Here is a 21,698-nt window from a genome sequence, read left to right on the forward strand (position 1 = left end):
CATTCACTGCATTGTTGGCTTTTTATATACATGGTCCGACTTCCTGGCGACTTGAGATGGGATATTTCTACATTTATACAGCATCCATCACTCAGTTCATAAATCTTGAAATATGTTAAACCGGGAGATAAACCGAGGTGCCTTTGTATTCGTAGATCTCCGAGCATAATAGCAGCAATCCTACGCCAAAGGTTCGAGCCATACACAATTCATTAACTGAGGACATGTCCGTAACTCCCCCCTGGTTGTAAGCAACTGTCTAAATGTAAATGCGGCTCTTTCAACTGACTGTACGTCATGTTAATGTGTTTCCCGGATGGTCAACTGGTGTAATGGATCTCCAGCCAGAGAGCCCTATACATTCACTACTTCCCATCAATGGAAGGCTGCACCAGTGTATGATCTAGTGCTGTATGGTGTACCCGCTATGTACAAGCTGTCTGACAAATGGATTGTTCTCCAGCTATATATAACTCGGGACTTGGGGATACGTACCTGCGTGAAGGGGCGGACGCCTCTCAGACAATCGGCCTCAATGAACAACACTCGCAAACACGCCATTCATAACTTGAATTGTCACTACTGAAAACAATGGTCTCTGAGCTAAGATATTTTCGGGTTCGAATCCCGGTATACCGTAACTGTAGTTTGTGCGTTTGTTTTGTTTCTGTTTTTCTTCTTTCATTCATTCATGTCCAGCATCATCATAGTCGTAGACTAACATACAGTCCCCAAATGTATAAACTTTATTTACATGTTTTTTTAAAAGGAATCTCGTCTATTAAGGGAATCTCATGTCTCTTAATTGCAGACTGAAAAGAGGACGTGAAAATGTTGCTGAAGCTGAGCAGGAGGTCCCAATAGCCGATTCGAGTCTAGAAGGGGGATATAGTCATAATGATGTAGAGGTGATTGTTTTATAAGAAATGTGCTCTGTGGCCTTAATTACTCTCACACCTGTGTAGGGCGTTTGCTAAATGTACAGTAAAACGCATCTTACCAGTACATGGTGTATTATGATGACAACCAGTGCGTCTGCACTACTTGTATAAATGTAATATATAACAGTAAAGATAATAACATAATGAAAGTTATTATAAAACAAAGATAAAAAACGGTCGTTCTCTTTATCCCGATTAAGGGGTCACTGTGTACTCAAATATTATTCTCAGCTCCCTGTGGAGCAAACATGTTAAAGTGTATACATGACCATGGCCTGTGTGTTTTTTGTGGTTTTCTTTTTTGCAATATTACGATAGCGATGAATGTAGGTATTGTTCATCCATTCATTCATTTATGCATTTTAAATTTATTGTTTTTAGTTTATTGTTATTACTACAATGTTTATGATTTCAATTATTTACTTGTTTAAAAAACGATTGTTCAATTATTTTCAAAGAAAAAAAATTGAACTGTGCATCTGTTAGTAGGTTCAAGCACATATTTGTATGTCGGGTTTTCATAAAATCTAATTATTTGAGTCCCCACATGGATACAATGTTGGAAGACTGTTCATGCCTGGTGTCCCACACAATGATATTGTTGAAATATTGCGGGAAAGCGGCGTAAAATGTTACTCACTCACTCATCATCATAATCATAGGTAAAACTTTAAAACGTTTCATAAACTTCCATCTTTCTGTTAATGGTGAGTGAGTGAGTGAATGAGGGAGTGAGTGAGTATGGTTTTACGCCGCTTTTAGCAATATTCCAGCAATATCACGGCGGGGGACACCAGAAATGGGCTTCACACATTGTACCCATGTCGGGAATCGAACCCGGGTCTTCGGCGTGACGAGCGATCGCTTTAACCACTAGGCTACCCAACCGCCCCTAGTTAATGTTAAATGAAACAAATCGTTAAATTCCGCATTCGTGAATTAAAAACGTCCACACCAGAGAACAACCAGTCCAGACCATGCATCCAGTCCCGACCAGCCAGTCCCGACCATCCAGTCCCGACCAACCAGTCCCGACCATGCATCCAATCCCGACCCGACCATCTAGTCCCGACCAACCAGTCCCGACCAGCCAGTCAAGACCAGCCAGTTCAGACCATCCAGTCCAGACCAGCAAGTCCAGCCCATCCAGTCCAGACCAACCAGTCCAGACCATCCAGTCCCGACCATGCATCCAGTCCAGACCAACCAGTCCAGACCATCCAGTCCAGACCATCCAGTCCCGACCATCCAGTCAAGACCAACCAGTCCCGACCATCCAGTCCCGACCAGCCAGTTCAGACCATCCAGTCCAGACCAACCAGTCAAGACCAACCAGCCCCGACCATGCATCCAGCCCCGACCATCCAGTCCCGACCATCCAGTCCCGACCATGCATCCAGTCCCGACCAACCAGTCCAGACCATCCAGTCCCAACCATCCAGTCTCGACCATGCATCCAGTCCAGACCAGCCAGTCCAGACCATCCAGTCTCGACCATGCATCCAGTCCCTTCCAGCCAGTCCAGACCATCCAGTCCAGACCAACCAGTCCAGACCATCCAGTCCAACCCAACCAGTCCAGACCATCCAGTCCAGACCAGCCAGTCCAGACCATGCATCCAGTCCAGACCAGCCAGTCCAGACCAACCAGTCCAGACCATCCAGTCCAGACCAGCCAGTCCCGACCATGCAGTCCCGACCAGCCAGTCCCGACCATCCAGTCCCGACCATCCAGTCCCGACCAGCCAGTCCCGACCAGCCAGTCTCGACCATGCATCCAGTCCAGACCAGCCAGTCCAGACCATCCAGTCTCGACCATGCATCCAGTCCCGACCAGCCGGTCCAGGCCATGCTGTCCAGACCAACCAGTCCAGACCATCCAGTCCAGACCAACCAGTCCAGACCATCCAGTCCAGACCAGCCAGTCCCGACCATGCATCCAGTCCCGACCAGCCAGTCCAGACCAACCAGTCCAGACCATCCAGTCCAGACCAGCCAGTCCCGACCATGCATCCAGTCCCGACCATCCAGTCCCGACCAACCAGTCCAGACCAACCAGTCCAGACCATCCGACGAAACAGAATCCACCGTGTCCACATGTGTCACTACGTTTGTCATTGCGTGTGACATTGTTTGTGACATTGCATGTGTCATTACTTGTGTCATTGCGTGTGCCATTGCGTGTGTCATTGCGTGTGCCATTGCGTGTGACGTTGTGTAAGACATTGTGTGTGCCATTGCGTGTGACAGCGCATGTGTCATTGCGTATAGAATTGCATGCGTCACTGCGTGTGTCATTGCGCGCGCCATTGCATGTGTCATTACTTGTGTCATTACGTGTGTAATTGCGTGTGACATTGCATGTGTCATCGTGTATGACATTGCGTGTGTCATTGCATGTGTCATTACTTGTGTCATTGCGTGTGTAATTTCGTGTGACATTGCATGTGTCATCGTGTGTGACATTGCGTGTGTCATTGCATGTGTCATTACTTGTGTCATTGCGTGTGTAATTGCGTGTGACATTGCATGTGTCATTGTGTGTGACATTGCGTGTGTCATTATGTGTGACATTGAGTGCCATCCTACTGGTACATAGTCCAGTGAAGAATACATTGACGCCTGTAAAGCATTGATGTCAAACAGGTCGCCACTTATTCTGGAGCTGTCAAGATTTTTCTGTGGTGCCCAATGTGCTTCGAATCAGAAAACAAGGAACAGCAACAAAATATCAGGTTGAATTTCGTAAGACAACTGCGAGAAAATTGAAAAAAATAGTCGAAAGTTGAAACCAAAACAGAGGAAGGAAATAAACGTAATTGGCTACAATGCCGCAAATGGCACTTTGACTTCTTCTGACACTAAACATATGACAGGGACACTGTGATGTTTTCTTTGTGCGCTGAGCTTGTTTGTGTTTGGTTTGTGAATGCTGTCAGATTGTCCATGAGCAGAGGAACAAAGCGTGTTTGTCATGACTTGACCGGTTGTAATCATGACAAGAAATCTCAAGGTACCGCAGAGCCTTTGTTCTTCACGAGTGATATGTAAAGCCATGAATCAAGTTCGGGGAGTTATTTCAGATATGAAATATTCGTTTTATATGCAGAACAACATGCCTTGTAATAGACCCAGCTTCTAGGTATGTCTCTAACTTATATTGTCTGAAAGGTGGGTATTCCAGCATTGTCTCTGTAACCGGTTGTAGAATGTCTTTTACATCCTCCTCTGTTGGTGAATGGCCCAGTATCTTGTTGAAGTAACCATATAAAGAGTGTTGTGTTTACAGCAATACACACTGGACAGTACATCTGACAAATAGTTAACATTGACCCCCAAAACGATGTTGATATTGAACACATCTGTGTTTCAAAATGGCAACCTCCTACATAACACTACTACAATTATCATGTGTAGTGTACACGGTCCTTCGGCTTAGGCTATGATAGGTCTGTATCCAATGTGTCACACGCCATTTTCCAAAACCGTAGGATCTGTGGTACAAGAAGAAAACAAATGAGAAAGCTTTGAATTATTCCGGGTCGGCAGAATAAATTTTTTAAAGGGTTTTCCCCCTTCTCTATTGTACTTTGAAATGAGTTTTTGTCCCTGAAATTAGACACCCAGGGGAAAAAAGGAGGGTTTATCTTGGATTCGAACCCATGACCAAGGCACGGATAAACTACACAGCACGGCGAATAACCGCGACCACGGAAGTAGAATAGAGTTGATTGTTTTTAAAACTTTGTTTCAATTAAGGCCACTAAAAATTGATATTTTTTTCTTCATGAGATCCTGCTGGGTTACAGTCGTGTTTAAACTGTGAACCCTGGTCTTCCGGATACGTCTCCAGCAACCGATGCTGGTCGTTAGAGGCGACTATATGGACCGGATGTGGTCAGGCTCGCTGACTTGGTTGATAGCATGACATAGTTGCTTACAATATCAACCATTGGACTGTCTGGTCTAGTAGTCTGGTCGTGTAATTACAGGCTGTTGTTATATATGTGGCATATCACTGAGTTAAACAACAAACAAATCGATATTTGTGTGAACTAGACCATTGTCTACTTGGGCCCTATCACGAGTCTGTAATTATCTTCCAGCTAGTAGTAAACTGGTAAGGAGTAATAATATGTTCCTGGCCAGAAGAGGAAAGGCTTCAGTTGTGATAAAGGCAATACTTCTAATACTGAATATTCTTTTCGTTCTATGGCTGTAAACTAGACAAGCTACGTGAAATGACCCTGAGGTCACACGAGCCACACCGCAAAACCACAAACACGAAGCCATATATCGAATGTTCCTAATCCATGTAAGCCGAATACCGCAGGAATTGTGTTACATGACCCGAGTAGTTGTAGCAAAATAGCATATGGCTTCCAGCTTGATCCCAGCAAGACGTCCGGTGTTTGCGGTCATCCGACCTTCACCTTGCTTGGCGTATACGCTCAGAGAATCCATTGATATTTCCCCGCCAGGTGGCGGGTCCTGGTGCCAGTCTTGGCTAGCGATGGGTTAACGTATGTCTCGCTTATAGACCCTAGAGTATATTTGTTATAAAACAATCACCCCCATTCCATTCTGATCCACGTCTCAGCTCCAGCAGCCTTTGCTGATCCCGTTTTCAGCTCTGAAATTAATATTCTTGAGGGTTCCTTTCCAATTTTAATTTTATTTAACCTTAACTTTATATTGGGGACTATAATGTTTATCGGATTTCACAATTTAAACGTTTCTGACAGTTTCTCTCCGATGTCATTTCCTAGACGTTAGTACGGGTAAAAGGCAGTCCTACGTAAATTTGATTCCAGTCCATTTTGTCCATCTGCTCCCAGTTTGTGATGCTTATAAGTATGGAATGCTGTAAGGGACATTCCCACGATCTCGCATTCTCGTGTTTTGGGCATATTTACCTCGTTTACAAAGGCCGAGATCGCGAGAATGTCCCTTACAGTATTCCATATATAAGGGACCAGCACTATAACAAACATTACATACGGTACAAAGTCAACATCTGGACTGGACATGGGCTCCAAGCAGCACAGCCCCTCTTTAATCACAACTCTTGAAAATCTGGGCGGCCTTCTTCATGATATAATGATGGAATTTAAGTCTCATATACGGCATGTACTTTCGTATAAGACGACGTAAAATCATGTACTCCACGTGTTTCAACGTATGTTGTTATTTGCTGTTTCAACTATAGTTGTATACAGATTTTGATTGCCGGCTAATTTGCAAACAATCACCACCGACTATGGAGATGGCGTAAATCCTGCTCGGGAACCGTGCAGGTAGCCGAGGTATCGTCCGTGTACATGTTGTTAGTCCCCACGGTCCCTAGTAACTTTGGTTTCGGGCAATTCACTAACCGAATTTAATTTTATGTCATTGATTTACGGTTAAGAAATGTTATGATATGATATATCAAGTTTTTGGAATTAAAATGTGATCTTTTATATCGGTTATTCTATTGTGATAAGTTTGTTTTTGTAATAAAATGTATTACATGCTTTAGTCACAAAATGGTAGCACTACTTACGACGTGACTCAACATGTTGACTCACTTTCTCACACTGATGTGCTTGAGCAGAGAATCGCTAAGGCAACCCGAAAATGTATTGGCGTTTTATTGGAATTCTTTAATCATGTAACTAATGACAAAGGATATTGATAAGCAATATTCACACATCTGTCAAACAAGTCACGCACGAGGAAGTGTTTGTTTGATCAAGATATTTCCGATTTGACAAACCGACGATCAAGGCGATCGAAACTATAATTGGGGATTGGTTAAGATTATACCTTGGCTTTGTACCTAGATTAATCTAGTGATGCCTGGCTATATCAGTGCGTCATGGTTCCCGCAGGAGTGGATCAATGTTCGTGCTATCAATACTTGGTTCGTCGCCTCCTGTCATCGGGAACATCTACGCACTGTAAATACAATAATATTGATCAATACTTTAAGCCACCCTATCATTCAATATTCTACCACGCTTTTAAAGAGAATGATCGATTCTGTTTGATCAGTTGGAGGTTTTTGGTCCCAATAAGCATCTGTGATTGAAATAACTAATTTATAACCACTTGTGATTCAAGTAACTAATTTGACGGCGCTAAATTCAAATAAAGAATATTTTAACCAACCTCACTGTACTAATTCACTAAGCATATGCTAAACCCTAAATTCATTTAATTAAATACCAGCAAACATAATTTTAAGTTCATATTATTAACAGACTCAATGTACTAAATTCATTTAATTAAATACCAACAATTTTAATTTGCCAAATTCATTTTATTGTACTAAAAAGTACTAAATGCGTATAATTAGATATCAACAAGCGTCAGTACGCCCCAGTACGCCATGTCTATTAGCTACTGAATTAAATCAATACTAGACACTCACATGTTGCAGGTTATCGGGGTTTGTAGCGACCGAAACACGCTGACCAGGTTTCGTATTAACTGACTCCTACTCACTGGATACATACTAAATCATGGGGATCGCCGGGGATTCCGGGGCAGGGATCTAGTCGCCAGTACCCCGGTATGTGGGTGGTTTAGGAACATATGTGTTTGGGCCCAGAGTGATGTTAACAGATAAAACAAGGCAAATGCCTGACCCTAGGTATAATCTCAACCCAACAGGGCAGCCCGGGTAAGAGACTGCGAAGCGGACAGGACTTTAGGGTTAAACAGATTAGTTTTTTCTGTGGAATATGCAACGTGGAAGAGGAAGTCCCATTCTACCGACACGTGTAGTTCTGTCTAAAGAAAAACTCTTGAATGCACTAATTATTTTTTTTATGATAAGACATTAAAAGGCGTTACTTAATGCTTAATGAAAATTAAATGCTATGTTTTGTGAATGCCATACCCCCCCAACTACAAAAATGAAAAGTGAAAAATGAAACCGGACTAAGCAATCTCTAACACTGAAGTGTGCGAGTTGTGTTTTACATCGCAATATTTCAAGCCTTTACACGACTGGGAAGACCTTGGATTGGCTTCACTTAGTGTACCTATTTGGGGAATTAAACACAGATGTGTTTTGTCGACGTAACGTACAAACATGTCAACATTAGGCAACTGTACTATACCCTAACTAACACTTCCAAGCGTGTTGATGGCATGGTGGGACTCGATATATGCCACATCAAACAAGATACTAAATTTTCCAATTCGACAATGAATTTTTAAATTGAATTCATAAATTCACTTTAAGTTTGATGGTTAAAACTTTCAGTGGATGACGTCGTGACAGAGATGATTCATACAGATTCCATTTCAGTGCCTAATTATCTATGCTTGCATTCAACAAGATTTATTGTTTTTATAATGCTTTCCGTTTCTTTTAGACATCGGTTTATATGCATTTTTACACGTGGAGAAACCCATTTAGGAGAATGTATGTTCATTTCAACACTGATCAAATTAAGTGAATGAAAAAAATAAAAACTCTATCAAAACAACACGACTATTTCCAAGAAATATGTTTTCAAATAACGTTTGACAAAGGGAGGTAATCGACTGCGTTAAGAATCCCGCTATGTTCTGACACGACCAAAAGGTGAAAGTGTATGATTAGCTAAGCGGGTTTATAATGGACTTTATCTCAAGTGTTTCACATTGCAGTACACTTGATGTCAAAACCACCAGTAAGATTGAGATAAATTATGGATGTAGCACCGCAGTGATTCCTGTGTATCTAAACACTGGCCCCTGAGTTGAAGCTCGACATTGACTTGTAAACATCAGGTTATTCCAGCTACTGCTACACAACAAACTGGAATGCATGATTGATGGATCTGATTTTGGCATGGTTCCTATGGCATCAAAGAAGATATGCCGAGCTTTGTAAAAGTTCATATCAATAGTTTATTAAAACTTGTGATTGAATATTCCTATTATAGTGATACTGGAGCGTACGTACCTCGTGCGTATCGAGACGTGATTGTTGATGTTGTCAGGATTTGTCTTCATCACACAAACTCAAATACACACAACAGTAACACAAACACAACAGTAAAATCAGCACAACACAACACTATCAACACAACGACACTCACATCGTCACAGCACCATCATTACCATGACACTAACATCAGCACGACACAACACTATCAACACAACGACACTCACATCGTCACAGCACCATCATTACAATGACACTCACATCAACATAACACAACACCATCAACGTGACGACAATACCATCAGAACAAACCAACACAACACCACCAACTAAACGACAATAACATCAGAACAAACCAACACAACACCAACAACGTAACGACAATAACATCAGAACAAACCAACACAACACCATCAACGTCACGACAATACCATCAGAACAAACCAACACAACACCACCAACTTAACGACAATACCATCAGAACAAACCAACACAACACCACCAACTAAACGACAATAACATCAGAACAAACCAACACAACACCATCAACGTCACGACAATACCATCAGAACAAACCAACACAACACCACCAACTTAACGACAATAACATCAGAACAAACCAACACAACACCAACAACGTAACGACAATAACATCAGAACAAACCAATACAACACCAACAACGTAACGACAATAACATCAGAACAAACCAATACAACACCAACAACGTAACGAAAGTAACATTAGAAAAACACAACACCACCACCGACACTAACATCAGCACGACACAACACTATCGACACAACGACACTAACATCACCAGAGCGCCATCAACACAACAAAAACATCAGCACAACACAGCATTATCAACACAACGACACTCACATCAGCACAGCACAACATCGTTAACACAACGACACTAAAATCAGAACAATACCACATCGTCAGCACAACATCAACACAACACAACATCGCTAATACAACGACACTAACATCAGCACAACAAACACCGTCAACACATCATCAGCACAAAACAACGTCGCCAACACAACGACACTAGCATCAAAACAATACCACACCGTCAACACATCATCAGCACAACACAACGTCGCTAACACAACGACACTAGCATCAGCACAACACAAAACCGTCAACACTAATGAGGACAACAACATACGCACAATACAACATCAGCATCAGTAACAACGATATAAGAGCAACACAATCAACACCAACAATAACATACGAACAACAAAACAAATTACATAACTATCCACCCAAAAGCACATGTACTTTGAGATAACATTGCATCTATAATAAAGAGGGGGACAGTGGTGGGCGTACCTGGGGTCCCTGATTACATTGAGATGAGGACGTCTATAGCATGGCGGGGCCGGTGATTACTTTGAGATGAGGACGTCTATAGCATGGCGTCTATAACATGGCGGGGCCGGTGATTACTTTTAGATAAGAACGTCTAAAGCATGGCGTCTATATCATGGCGGGGCCGGTGATTACTTTGAGACGGGGACGTCTACAGCATGGCGTCTATATCATGGCGGGGCCAGTGATTACTTTGAAATAAGGACGTCTAAAGCATGGCGTCTATAACATGGCGGGGCCGGTGATTACTTTTAGATAAGGACGTCTAAAGCATGGCGTCTATATCATGGCGGTGACGGTGATTATTTTGAAATAAGGACGTCTATAGCATGGCGTCTATAACATGGCGGGGCCGGTGATTACTTTTAGATAAGAACGTCTAAAGCATGGCGTCTATATCATGGCGGGGCCGGTGATTACTTTGAGACGGGGACGTCTACAGCATGGCGTCTATATCATTGCGGGGCCGGTGATTACTTTGAGATACGGACGTCTATAGCATGGCGTCTATAACACGGCGGGCCGGTGATTACTCTCAGATAAGGACGTCTATATCATGGCGGGGCCGGTGATTACTTTTAGATAAGGACGTCTATAGCATGGCGTCTTAGAAAAGAGTTGTTGGTAGCGAGCTCAGAATAAGCCATGGTATGTACAGGTTTGAATACAGGGATCGGCTAAATATTTTAAGGAAAGTTCATGCAGGTATATGACAACTTGGAGGTAGAGGTTTACAAGAGGCAGCAGAGTAGTATAATGTTTGTTAACTCTATATACGTAGATCAGGTTATTATAACACTGGAAAGCACCTACTTGGGGTACACGTGGTTAATATGACGTATGAAGGAAACTTAGTATGACCCAACAATAAGGATCATTAGAAGTCATTAAAATAATGTCAGAAAACACAAGACGTCTCAGGAGGTTTCACTTATGAACATGTATATACCACGATGGGATGTAATGTCGCACTCAGCAATATTAAACCAAACTCACTCACTCACTATCCGATCTAGGATAGGGACCACCTGCCTGTTTGTTGTTTAACGCCGTACTCAGCAATATTCCAGCTATATGACGGCGGTCTGTAAATAATGGAGTCTGGACCAGACAATCCAGTGATCGTACAAACATTTACATGCAATACACACACCTACTGCACATGCTTGGACACATAACCAAAATATGATAATTACATTTTCTTCATAGAGGAAACTGTCTCGACATAACTAATGACACATCATGGATGTTTTTGTTTCAAATACACTTAACTTAACCAATTATTGTTTCGATCGCCTTGATCGTCGGTTTGTCAAATTGGAAATGTCTTGATCAAGCAAACACTTCCCCTTGCGTGACTTGTTTGACAGATGTGTGAATATTGCTTATCAATATCCTTTGTCATTAGTTACATGATTAAAGAATTCCAATAAAACGCCAATACATTTTCGGGTTGCCTTAGCGATTCTCTGCTCACGCACACCAGTGTGAGAAAGTGAGTCAACATGTTGAGTCACGTCGTCAGTAGTGCTACCATTTTGTGACTAAAGCATGTAATACATTTGTATTACATAAACAAACATATCACAGTAGAATAACGAGTGTAAAAGATCACAATTTTAAATTCCAAAAAAATTGATATATCCTATCAAAACATTTCTTGACCGTAAATCAATGACACAATATTAAATTCGGTTAGTGAATTGCCCGAAACCAAAGTTACTAGGGACCATGGGGACTAACAACATGTACACGGACGATACCTCGGGTAGCTGCACGGTTTCCGAGCAGGATTTACACCATCTCCATAGTCGGTGGATTGACATCATGAGCATCTACCAATGCAACTGGGATACGATGACATGCATCGGGCCTGACCACTCAGCCTGCTTAGTCGTCACTTATATCAAACATGAGTTGCTGAAGATCAATTTCAATCCGGACCTTCGCGGATATTTTATGGCAAGGACGCCGCCATCAAGTAAGAAACAAGTTTAACATTGAATAAATCTTTCTGCATTATTGAAATGTACTTATTCCAAGAAAATAACAGAGTGTCAGTTAGCTTAAATAACTCTCACGATTATCAATTTCCTCCCAATCCATTTCCTCGTTGGTTTCACCGAAGTGTTAAACGTCTGAGACCTGCATCACTTCGGGCTTTCCTCCCACATTAAGCTGACACGCCGTGATATAACTGTAATACTGTTAAAGGCGGCGTTAAAACCAACTCACTCACTCACTCCTACCAATCCATATAACATGTTGTGTGAAAAAAATAAACAGCCGGGAAAACGAAGGTATACACTTGAAAACTGGATTTTAAAAATGTAATACATTCATTATAATTATATTTTGTGCGTAAGAAGTTTTCTGTTTGAAAACCTCCATGAAATCGTCTTACGCTTTTAGGCTACTGCCTGCAAACGTGAGGGTTAGTATCTATATTTAGGATTGTCTTCAAATATTGACAACATCGCTAACACAACGACACTAGCATCAGAACAATACCACACCGTCAACACATCATCAGCACAACACAACGTCGCTAACACAACGACACTAGCATCAGCACAACACAAAACCGTCAACACTAATGAGGACAACAACATACGCACAATACAACATCAGCATCAGTAACAACGATATAAGAGCAACACAATCAACACCAACAATAACATACGAACAACAAAACAAATTACATAACTATCCACCCAAAAGCACATGTACTTTGAGATAACATTGCATCTATAATAAAGAGGGGGACAGTGGTGGGCGTACCTGGGGTCCCTGATTACATTGAGATGAGGACGTCTATAGCATGGCGGGGCCGGTGATTACTTTGAGATGAGGACGTCTATAGCATGGCGTCTATAACATGGCGGGGCCGGTGATTACTTTGAAATAAGGACGTCTATAGCATGGCGTCTATATCATGGCGGGGCCGGTGATTACTTTGAAATAAGGACGTCTAAAGCATGGCGTCTATAACATGGCGGGGCCGGTGATTACTTTTAGATAAGAACGTCTAAAGCATGGCGTCTATATCATGGCGGGGCCGGTGATTACTTTGAGACGGGGACGTCTACAGCATGGCGTCTATATCATGGCGGGGCCAGTGATTACTTTGAAATAAGGACGTCTAAAGCATGGCGTCTATAACATGGCGGGGCCGGTGATTACTTTTAGATAAGGACGTCTAAAGCATGGCGTCTATATCATGGCGGTGACGGTGATTATTTTGAAATAAGGACGTCTATAGCATGGCGTCTATAACATGGCGGGGCCGGTGATTACACCATCTCCATAGTCGGTGGATTGACATCATGAGCATCTACCAATGCAACTGGGATACGATGACATGCATCGGGCCTGACCACTCAGCCTGCTTAGTCGTCAGCCTGCTTAGTCGTGATATAACTGTAATACTGTTAAAGGCGGCGTTAAAACCAACTCACTCACTCACTCCTACCAATCCATATAACATGTTGTGTGAAAAAAATAAACAGCCGGGAAAACGAAGGTATACACTTGAAAACTGGATTTTAAAAATGTAATACATTCATTATAATTATATTTTGTGCGTAAGAAGTTTTCTGTTTGAAAACCTCCATGAAATCGTCTTACGCTTTTAGGCTACTGCCTGCAAACGTGAGGGTTAGTATCTATATTTAGGATTGTCTTCAAATATTGATTGATTTAATATTTGCTAGTGAGCTGGCATTTCCAGGTGGGCCATAAAACGTGCCGGCGTTGGCCCAACAAATATATTTGACCTTGAAGCGCGCCTGAAGAGGGTCAAGTGAAGTGTCACCGAAGAGCGCCAGCTCCCCAAGCTCTCACTTACAAACAACACTTCCGGTATCAATACACAAATATGAACAGACCGTTTAGCCATCATTTCCGCTCAAGCTGCCATATTGACAAAGTGCCTTCCGAATCAACCAATCACAGCATGACCCATGCTTCAGCCCGGATAACCCAAAGCAAGCGGCATCGAGGCTTGTAGACACTCTCGCACCCAAATCTTCTTCCAACATTGTCTGCTAGTAACACCCACTGTATGTTAATGTTTGGCCCGTCTCAGAAGACGTCTTCAAAGTTTCTGACATTTTGAGATGTGGCCTGAAACCTCGCGACGTGTGCCGGTGGTCAACAGTTTGTCTTTCAATAAAAGAAGAGAAGGATTTGCTTTTCAATCCCTCGTTAAATAATCTGGCGGAAGTTTCAATATGATGGCAGCTTATCCGTGCAGGAAACGTACCCGCCAATGATGAAAACGGTCCATATTGTTTAACTGACATTTCCGTCGAGGAAGCGTGTATCTTTCAAAAGATAACACATCGTGGAATCCTCGTCTGGTTTTCTAATTCACAGGAATTGTGTTCCTGTGCACATATTTGTTTTGCAAATAACTCATGCTATCCATTTGAGGAAATAATGAGAAATATGCAATTCATTCATTCCTCTTAATACAACCATATAATCGTTATATAAATAATCGTGAACTAAAATGTAATTGAATAATATATAATAAGTTCTATAAACTGCCGAATTTGACCAAAAACATACAAACGTTATCAAAACGTTACTAAGGTGAAAACAGTCGCCCAAACACTGACAATTTGAGGTCGAAAACACAACTATGATATACCCGTATCAAATACATCACCATCGAATAAGCTATTTCTTGACGCTTATCCCAGTATAATCGATCTTTTTTTGCCATCTGTTATACAAGCTTGGAATGCATTTGATATCAATATTAGAAATGTAGATTCCTTATCTCGGTTTAAGCAATTAATTTCGGGAGAAACTAGGCTTACTTCAAATTTTACATCTTTTGCTAGTTATGGCCAGCGGCAATGTCAGGTGATTTTATCTGGACTTAGGCTAGGTTGTAGTGATTTAAAATCACATTTATTTGACAGATTTCTGATTGATAATCCCATCTGTCCATGTGGCCTAAATAGAGAAGATGCTTTCCACTTTTTTCTATCTTGTCCACGCTATGCCAAGTTTAGAATTGATAAATACTTTTTTGTTAAGCAGCTCAGCATACATACTATACTCCACGGCAATGAAGATTCATCTTCCTCAGACAATGAACACATTATAAAATCAGTTCACAATTACATCATTGAAACAAACCGCTTTACGTAAGTTATGTGTCAACTTAAGAATATAAAATGCATTTGGTATCTTGCTTTCCATTTTATTTCATTTTGTGTTACTCATTAATGTCTGCTCTATAGACTTCATTACAATCTACATGTATGATGTACAATATTAGGAGAAGCATTTATATAGGCCTTTTTGGCCTGTTTGCTAATCCTTTTTCCATTTTGTAATGCTATGTAATGTAAAATCTGAACATTAATGGAAATAAAATACTGTTTAAATCATTTCTTGAAAATTTCTTTTCGCTACCATCAAACATGATTGTATGATCTCTTTTGCCCGGCAGTTGATAATGAACAGGCGAATGTTAATACATCTAGGTGTACAGGTTATATATCGACTTTGAATGAAAATGATTAAATTAATACATATTGGTAAGCATCACGTATTGGCAGCCCCGCGTCATGGCGAAGTCAGTGTATATAATGTCACGTACATCCGTCCACAACCCAAGTCCAAATACGTGCAGCAAGTTAGATCAGCAAGAGGTCTAGGTTAGCCTGGGTCTAGGTGGTACCATAGAGTTTATTTCAGCATATGCCCCTCAAGGGATTCTGACTGACACTGGTGCAACAATGTTATTTCTAAATATATAAATAAATTGCTAGATATAATTTTGATGTCTAAGTTAGTGGCGGGGTATTGTACCCCAATGAACGCGGACCATGTGCGATACATGCAAAACTAATTTTAAGTAGATCGTACTTTTCTTTACAATTTTGTGCAAATATTTAAGCATATTATTTCGGTATTTTCAATCAGCTGAACATACAGATTGGTCAGCTGAACAATAAGTATTGAGAATTATATTACTCATTGTAAACAAAACTCATACGTCAAATTTCTCAAAACTTCGTTAAATCATAAATCAAAATTGAAACCGGTAGATATTATACAAATGAAACCCATTACAACACAATGCAATGTCTTGTATCGATTACAATCAAGAGAGAGAATTACTTCTCCAGATAATCCTTCCACTTTGTTAAAAGGAAAAAGTCTTATTTTTTACCAGTATTTATCAAGAAACAATTTGCAAAATCTGTTATATCTACAATTTGAAATATAATTTAATTTCTTGTATGTACAACATCGCTAGTTTTGCGCAATTCTCATACTGTTTCAATATCATTATGTTACATCTGCTTTAACATGACATTGGTAGAGTTGCCATCTATGTGCTTGAAACACATATGTATTCGTATTTCTCGAGCTCATACATATATTTTGTAGTTTGTAGAATATTTACACTGTTTCTTCATGGAAAGTTACACAATAAACATCTGACTCAATGTTCCTGAATCTGGGACTAACAACTCCTATGAGCCAAAATAGTTGTTCTCTTTCACTGAATTTGCAGAAAGAAGAGCAAACTTGTATTCATTTACTTGCCACAACTACGAATACACTTTCAGTCTTTTAATCTAAATGGAAATGAAAGGGAGAGGGATTTTAATTCCCTTTTCTGTTAATGTTTACCGACTTGCAAAAATCTTAAAAGCTCTTCCACAGACAGAACATTTGGGTAAAAATATAACAGAAAAAAGGCTTTTAATTTCCATTTAAGTCCCCCGCGCATTATTCGGGATCTGTGGTCCACAAGCTGCCATTGTTGTAAAGTCCCCACGTAAGAGATGACACGCGGAACTACATGTTAATTCCGCGACAATTCACCTGCGGCCCTGTCAACTCCTGGGACAAGTTGGCAAGGCAAGATACTGTTTACCTAGCGACAAACTCAAGCACCCTGATTGCGCACAGGAAATCATCAGTGTGACCTTTCAATTGACACCCTGACCTTTGAAAGAAAACAGCAATTTGCACCTGTCGGGCGTTCCATTCACCATCTCGACGGCAACACAATGGGGCACAGGGGGAGACGGGAGGGGGAGGGGGGCGGGGGCGAACACTCAACTGACGGCGCGTGGGAGCGGGATGAGACAGTGGAAGTGTCGCACGAGGGGTGGATGTGTTTGGTTCTGAGGATGTATATTTTAGTTAATTGAGGGTACATGTTGACGTGTGTTGACTGGTTGTTAGGTAAGGGTGCAACAGTTTCTTCCAGTGTTTGTTATGGTATGTATCAACAAAAGTAAATAGCAAAGGCGGATCAACGATTTTTTGTATAAGGGTGCTTCACATATTCGAATTCTTTGGTGGGGGAGGGGCGAAATCTGGCTAACACATGCTAGCATCGACAGCTGTTCCCTTTTTTCTTTCCATGAGCATATTGCGTCTGTATGTGTAGCCGTGCATTCAACGTCATCAATAAACTGTCATTCCTCACCCACTTCAAATAGAAAATGACGGTTAATTATATATTACTTCACATGTCGTCTTACTTAATCGGATAGGTAATAGAGTTAACCTCAGTTGCGTGAGAGCGTAGAGGAGAGGGAGAGGGAGGATGTGATATTGGGCTATTTCTGAGGTGAAGGAATGAGCAAGTGAGAGTGAGTGAGGGTATGAGTGAGTGTGGGTGTCAGTATTACTGTTTGAGTGAATTTGTGAGCAACTGTTTGAGTGAGTGTGTGAACAACTGTTTGAGTGAGTGAGTGAGTGAGTGAGCGAGTGGGTGGGTGTTTCTTGGGTGAGTGAGTTGAGTTTGATACTGCCAAGGGTTGCACGACGAAACCTGTTGACAGAGCTGGAATAGAATCTGTCTAGACGAACCCATGGCGTACAAGACGTGTTTGACATAAGCTATGTGACGTACAGAAACATTCCTTCAACCACAATACGCGCTATTCCTGTAATCGTAAAACCATGTACCGTCAGTGAGTGAGTGAGTGAGTGTTTCTTGGGTGACTGAGTTGAGTTTTATGCATCTTAATATTCCAACAGTAGTATCACGACGGGTACAGACATAATGGGAAATGGAACCTGGCAAATCGGAAAAATGGACAAAATCCCAGTAATCAGCAAAAGATATGATAAGATAAGATTTATTGCAGAAACGTTCCATAATCCAATTTTAAAAGACAAAACATTATGATTCAAATATACAGACATACATAATTTACAACACTGTAGACACACACAAAAACAAAACAATCAATATGATATATTTGATGATATTATTATACATAAAATGGTTGATTATGAAGGGGTATTTATTGTTTGAAATGATAGATATTGAAACAAATGCAGTTGATATTGACGGCTTCAATATTTGACAGGATGTAATGAAATAATTTGTCTTCATGACTGTGGACATTTACATTTACATTTTGTGTGGATAATTTTCCAAAGAGTATATTTCTTCCTTGAGTGTGTTTAATACAGTGAAGTAAGTAGTGTTTTTCGTCATCAATGGTTGAACATGTAGAGCATAGCCTCTGATGTAGTGGGGTTGATGCAACAGGCAGGCAGCAGGTGGGACGTTGGAGAAATGGGATATGATGTAATGTGTCCCAGCTTTATGTTAATAAATGAATTTATTATCGTCGAAAAAAACCTGATTACTGAAATAAAATAGTTTTCTTGAATCCCAAATAACATTATTCTTAGTACCTAGTTGTGGTACTTTAAATGAATCTATTATTATATAATATATATGATTATTGAAATCTTTTCATTCAAATAACTAAGTCTTCATTCTACGTAACATTAAAAAAAAGTTAATTGGTGAAAGGACACTGCACGGTAGATGTTTGAATTAATATCAGTTATTACCAGTTATCAATTATATATCATTCATAGTATTCTGTATATTCAGCATCTTCTACCCTGCACAGCGTAGGGTTCGGCAGAAGCGAACACGCCTCATTGACAGGCGGGTTGATTGATGGACACGGTGCAACAGGTAGGCAGCAGGTGGGAGGATGGAGAAGTGGGGAGAGGAGCGATACAAAGGGAGGGGAGGGGGAATCGGACAGAAAAATATACCACCTGTCTTCCGGACGCGCTCGTGGCTTTGTGATACCTGGGAATAACCGTGGACTATTATTTCGAATAATTGCACTTCATTCTTGCATAAGTTCACAACTTCGTTTTACTTGTTTTATAATGAAATAGATCATTACATTGTAAGCCTACAACGGGAGATAGCTACGATTTGAATGCGTGCACAAAGTGTAATAAAAGTGTATTAACGATTCAGTTTAAGGTGTAACGTCGGATGAATTATTCATTAAGGAAATTGTTATTTATTTGCCTGGTTATTTGGACACAAGCTTTGTGCGGCGGTCTGAAGTCACACTCATGTCGACTGCCCGGGGGGAGCTGCTGCACCCTCCACTGAGCGAGGGCAGGAGTGACGTTTTCTTCACACCGTTTGTCGACATACAAAAGAAATTTCATTCTTTCATAAAAGTGTGAGAATTTGCGACAGGTTTAGAAATTATATACTTGTCGACATATGTGTGAATGTGGTGTCCGTTTTCATATTGTTATAATAAGCGGTGGGAACCAAGGACTGGTTTGTCGTGTATCTCTAAATCTATCCCAAAGCTGCACATTCAAGGCTTTATGCTGTACTCCTGTCTGTAATAGCTACGGTTATTATATTCGTATGCAAGTCTTTATAATATGTGTAGGATAATCCGATCATTTTCGAATGAAATGTTTTGTAATATGTGTGGGATACGACGATTACTTAGTATATTTATGTACTTTATCAGTATGTATCATACTGCATACACGGGGTATAGCGAAGGTGTTGTCATGGAAAAGAGTTGAACTGTACATACATTGGTATAGCTAAGCCATAACTAAGATTTTAAACTGTACATGCAGTGGTATAGCGAAGCTTTTGTCACAGGTAAGGGTTTGAACCGACCTCGCAGAGGTATAACGAAGCTGTTGGTAACACATTGAATTGTACATGCACCTGTATAGCGCAGCTGGTGTCACAGGTAACATTTTGAACTGACCATTCAGCGGAATAGCGAAGCTGTTGTCATAGGTTAGAATGTGAACTGTACATGCAGTGGTATAGCGAAGCTGTGGGTAAAGCATTGAATTGTACAGGCAGCGATATAGCGAGGCTGTTGTCACGGGTAAGAGTGTGAACTGTAAATGAAGTGGTATAGCAAAGCTGTTGTCATAGGAAAGAATTTGAACTGCACATGCAGCGGTATAGCGAAGCTGTTTTCATGGATAAGAGTTTGAACTGTACATGTAGCGGTATAGCGAAGCCGTTGTCATGGATAAGAGTTTGAACTTTACATACAGCTGTATAGCGAAGCTGTTGTCATGGATGAGAGTTTGAACTTGACATGCAGCGGTATAGCGAAGCAGTTGTCATAGGTAAGAATTTAAACTGTACATGCACTGGTATAGCGAAGCCGTTGTCCCAGGTAAGGCTTTGAACCGACCTAGCAGTGGCATAGCGAAACTGTTAGTAAGACTTTGAATTGTACATGCAGAGGTATAGCGAAGCTGTTGTCACATGATAAGAGTTTGAACTGTACATGAAGTGGTATAGCGAAACTGTTGGCAAGACTTTGAATTATACATGCAGAGGTATAGCGAAGCTGTTGTCACAGATAAGAGTTTGAACTGTACATGAAGTGGTATAGCGAAGCTGTTGGTAAGACTTTGAATTGTACATGCAGAGGTATAGCGAAGCTGTTGTCACAGATAAGAGTTTGAACTGTACATGAACCGTGGTATAGCGAAGCTGTTGGTAAGACTTCTCAGATCAGTTTGCGAGACTGTGGTGTAATACTGATGATGACAGCCTTCTGGTAGGAGAGCCCAACCTTCCGGACTTTTCTGTTACCTCTATACACAGGGGACATAGCTCTTTAAGGTTGAGATTCGTTCGTCTGGAAAGTTGTTAATGGTGTACGTCCGGACTAAAGGGTTCCACTATATTCTTCTTTGCCCGACTCATTTAGTGGTTAGTACTATAAGCTGTAAGCTATACATCATGCCATACGCGGACAGGATGTATGCGCCATTGGCCACCCTAACGTTTTTTATTTTACATACAGTTTGCATGGCATAGTGTGTGATGTGGGTTTGTCATATGAACACGCGAAACATAATAAACCGGAGAGGCTATCAAATACAATATGTGAGTATCCCAGCCCTTGATAACAGCGGTCGACATGCAACGAGACTTCTGCACATGGTGTTCTCGTAGCTTGGCTTCCGGAGGTGCGTGGAGTTCACAGCTCAGTATCCACATAGTGATCAGACAGGCGTTCTGTGTACTCTCCACATCACCGCACTCCGCATTCCGCGCATCCTCACGTAAATATGAAAATGACAACTGGCTGTAGAGATATGGCCCCCCATCGAGTGGTGCCCAGGATGGCGGATAT

General features: G+C 41.1%; 1 protein-coding gene across 1 annotated transcript; it reads left to right on the top strand.

Annotated features, from left to right (window-relative positions):
* Positions 1 to 1,847: 1,847 nt before the first annotated feature.
* On the top strand, positions 1,848 to 3,161 carry LOC139450320 (sporozoite surface protein 2-like). Its single transcript, XM_071232001.1, has one exon. It carries the CDS (start codon positions 1,848 to 1,850, stop codon positions 3,159 to 3,161), a length of 1,314 nt encoding a protein of 437 aa, XP_071088102.1.
* The last annotated feature ends 18,537 nt before the right edge of the window (positions 3,162 to 21,698 follow it).

The sequence above is a fragment of the Haliotis cracherodii genome, unplaced genomic scaffold, assembly GCF_022045235.1.
Source record: "Haliotis cracherodii isolate W230 unplaced genomic scaffold, xgHalCrac1.p SCAF_8, whole genome shotgun sequence".
Classification (NCBI taxonomy): domain Eukaryota; kingdom Metazoa; phylum Mollusca; class Gastropoda; order Lepetellida; family Haliotidae; genus Haliotis; species Haliotis cracherodii.